Below are 3,484 nucleotides of genomic sequence, written 5' to 3'. Positions count from 1 at the left end.
TCTCTTCAAATTGAAAAATAAATAAGAAATAAATAAATGATTCTTTTTTAAAAAAGAAAAAAACTACAATGTTCCAGTAACTGTGCTAATTATGTAAAAAAAAAGATGAAAGATTTTTTAAAGAATTATTTATTCGATTTTATTTATTCATTCATTTTTTTTTTAATTTGACCGGAGAGAGAAACACATACAGAGAAAGAGTGATCAAAAGTGAGAAAGCAAGCTGCCAGGTCTGGGACTCAAACCATGGTTGGCTGTGTGGGAGTGCCTTAATCACGATGCCACCTGCTGGTCCCCAAAGAAATATAATTCAAATATCTTTTAAAAACAGCATTGAGGGGCTAGCAGGTGCCATGATAGTTGGGGTGCTGGACTCCCACATGCCCAACTGCAGTTGGACCTGGTGGTGCCTTGCAGGGGTGCTGGACTCCCACATGCCCAACTGCATTTGGACCTGGTGGTGGCTTGTTTTTTTACTTTCCTTCTCCCTGTCTCTCTCTAGTGAGTGTCTGTATCAAGTTAAAAAATAATAATGATGATGAATAAAATTAAATCATTCTTTTTAAAAGATTTATATTATTTATTTATTCATTCATTTATTTTTTTAAATTTGACTAGAGAGAGGATGTGAGTGAGAAGGAAAGCTACCAGGTCCAGGACTTGAACTGTGGTCAGCCATGTGGGAGTGTCCAGCACCTTAACCACCATGCCACTTGCTGGTCCCCAAATTTAATTATTTTTTTAAAAAGTACTGAAAATTCTAGAGAATAGGTGGGAGGAAATAGAACTATGTAGTGCAATAAAACAATGTAAGTGATCATAGATACATTCGTTCTCCCATATGCTTATTTCTAATTGAGTTCTAAGCACGCCAAAAAAAACTTTGAAAAATTCAATGCCAGGCAACATTTGAAGTTCATAAAAGAATACATATGTATCCCTGATATTTCAAGCCCTAATGAACTGCTCACAGTTAGCAGCAGGCTTTTGTTTTGAGAGATTTTTCTATAGGATGTGTGAGTTCACCAGATAGACAGAAAGCAAGAACTCACCCCCCCTGCGCATACGTCTTACATTGTGAGTTTAAAGCCATTAGACTCAAACTGAGATTGGCCATGTGGGAGTCTTGCACCTTAACCACTATGCCGTCTGCTGGCTCCAGTAGCAGGGTTTCTGTTGGTTTGATTTTGTTTTGAGAGAAATTTTTGTTTTCGGGTGTGTGCCTTCACTGAAGAGACAGACAGAAATGGAGAAATCACCTCCCGGGGTGTTGCCATGGCCCTGAAGGGGGGTGACCATGCAGCAATCCCTTCTCCTCCATTCTCCTCTCAGGATTTTGGGCACACATTCACATGTGCCCGGCTCAATTTTTTTTTTTAAGGTAATCCTCTGTAATTGAACTTTTATTTGGTCAGGGAGGGTACATTTAAAATTTATTTATTTATTTATTTTAATTTGACCAGAGAGGGACAGAGAGAGAGAGAGGAAAAGTGAGAAAGCGAGCTGTCAGATCCAGGACGCGGACCACTGCCGACCATGTGGGAGTCCAGTGCCCTTAACCACCATGCTACCTGCTGGTCCCAGCTTGAGTTGTAAGTCCCCAGGACCTGGCACTCAAACTACCATCAACTATGTGGGAGTTCAGCAACATAAGCATTACGCCATCTGCTGGCCATACTGCAGATTTTTATAATTAAAACTGAGAGCCCCTGTAGCTGACTACACAGTTCATGTTCTGGAACCCACAGCATGAGAAACACTAGGTTATGCATACCCAAAACCCCAAGAAGAGAAATGGAGAAGGGATTGTGGTGTGGCCAGACCCACTTGGAGGTGCTTTTTCACTTTCACTCTCTCTGACTCTCACCGGTGACAACACACTATAGCAAATTTCTTTTGAGAAAGAGAGAGAGAGAGAAAGAGGGAGAAAAGCAACGAGATTTTTAAAAGGAGACTGGAATAAGAAGTGGGTTTTTCAAAACACTATTTTAAATAGAAAATGTGAAAAATTAGCATCATTCGGATAATTTTAAAAAGGGAAGTGTTATTTACCTACATTTTGGAATAGTAATAATTTTTTACCAAAATTTATCAAGCACTAATAAATAATGGGACTGTTTTGTACAATCAGAGAGTTAATGCTCTCACAGCACTAAAAAAATCACACTTTTCATATGTTGACACATTAAAAGATACACATTGAGATAAACATGGGGAGGGTGCCATTGTTCATGAACATGCCTATATTAATAGTTTAGCCAATGTGAGCTCACAGGGTAAAAGTTACACCAGTCTAAGAGGATATACCAAACACAAATATCCTGAGCTACAAAAAGTGATAGTGAATGTTTTAAAAATGTAGAACTTCAAATTACCTAGGACTGGAAAGGTAGGAAAAAGATGTTAGCTAGGAAGAAGATGCCCTCACACAAAAATGAAAGATTTCTGAAAAGCACAAAATTAGCATTCACACTTTATATAAAATTAAATTACATTAAGACTAATCAGAATACAAGAAAAATTACACACACTATACTACAAAAAAACCCACACATTTAGAAATATAAGTAACATTAGCAGAATTAAAATAAGATATTCATTTTCAAATAAGGATAGAAATTACCAATGGGCAAAATTTTATTTTATTTCCAAAAATTATCAGAGACTAAGCTCATTAGACTATTAGTAATACTTTTAAAAAAAAAACCTGGAAGGGTTTTAATCATAATTAAATATTTCCTGGGGCAGACTCAATAATTAAGTCATAACTGAGATCGCTTGGACCCAGGATACTTGATGGAACCTTCTCAGTAGACCCTCAGTAAAACTTTAAAAAAATAATAAAATAAAATAAAAATATTGAAAACTGGAAATGGGTTCTAATCATGAGTAAACAGCTCCTGTACCAGAATCAATAATTAAGCCCTAACAGAGGTCCCTGACACTTGGCCCAGAATCTACAGGCCCAGCTGCCAACATACTGTGCAGGCCAAGCTGCCAGTCCCTGGAGGGCACCCTCCCCTCACTTATTAATGCTTAATTGAATTCAAAGCTATTCCTGACACTGGGGTTGGCCTCACTAACCCTCTCCACACCTTCAGCAAGGAAGCTGGGGATAATCGGCTTCAAAAACTTGAAATCACTGGTCCCAGTCCCTCCCCTCAGACACACCTCATACTGGTAGCTGTGGGACAGGGTCCCAGTGCCGCTGACGTCCAGCAGGTGGCCCGGGAAGGGGCCCTCGGGCACCGAGCAGACCCCCAGCGAGGCCGCACTGGCCCTCCTGCACAGCCGCGCCGCCACGAACAGCAGCACACACAGCAGGAAGAGCGACGACACCGCCGCCAGCGCGATGACCAGGTAGACGGTGAGCGAGTCGGCCTGCGCCTGCGCCGGGGCGGCCTCGGGCAGCGCCAGGTAGGGCTGGGAGAAGCCGTCCACCAGCAGCACGTGCAGCGTGACGCTGGCCGACCGCGGCGGGGCG

The 3,484-nt window shown here is 41.2% G+C and overlaps 1 protein-coding gene across 1 annotated transcript in view; it reads right to left on the bottom strand.

The window, feature by feature from the left end:
- Positions 1-3,021: 3,021 nt before the first annotated feature.
- The window catches only part of LOC102487044 (protocadherin beta-3), a 2,473-nt gene continuing 2,010 nt past the window's right edge, over positions 3,022-3,484 (bottom strand). Inside the window, exon 2 of the mRNA XM_014590778.1 lies at positions 3,022-3,480. Within this exon, the coding sequence (XP_014446264.1) occupies positions 3,037-3,480 (444 nt within the window). The 3' untranslated portion in view covers positions 3,022-3,036. The remainder of the gene's footprint in view (positions 3,481-3,484) is intronic.

Source organism: Tupaia chinensis, unplaced genomic scaffold (genome assembly GCF_000334495.1).
Source record: "Tupaia chinensis unplaced genomic scaffold, TupChi_1.0 Scaffold000484_1, whole genome shotgun sequence".
NCBI lineage: Eukaryota > Metazoa > Chordata > Mammalia > Scandentia > Tupaiidae > Tupaia > Tupaia belangeri.
The sequence above is the reverse complement of the archived record's forward strand: the minus strand, read 5'-3'. Positions and strand labels throughout refer to the sequence as shown.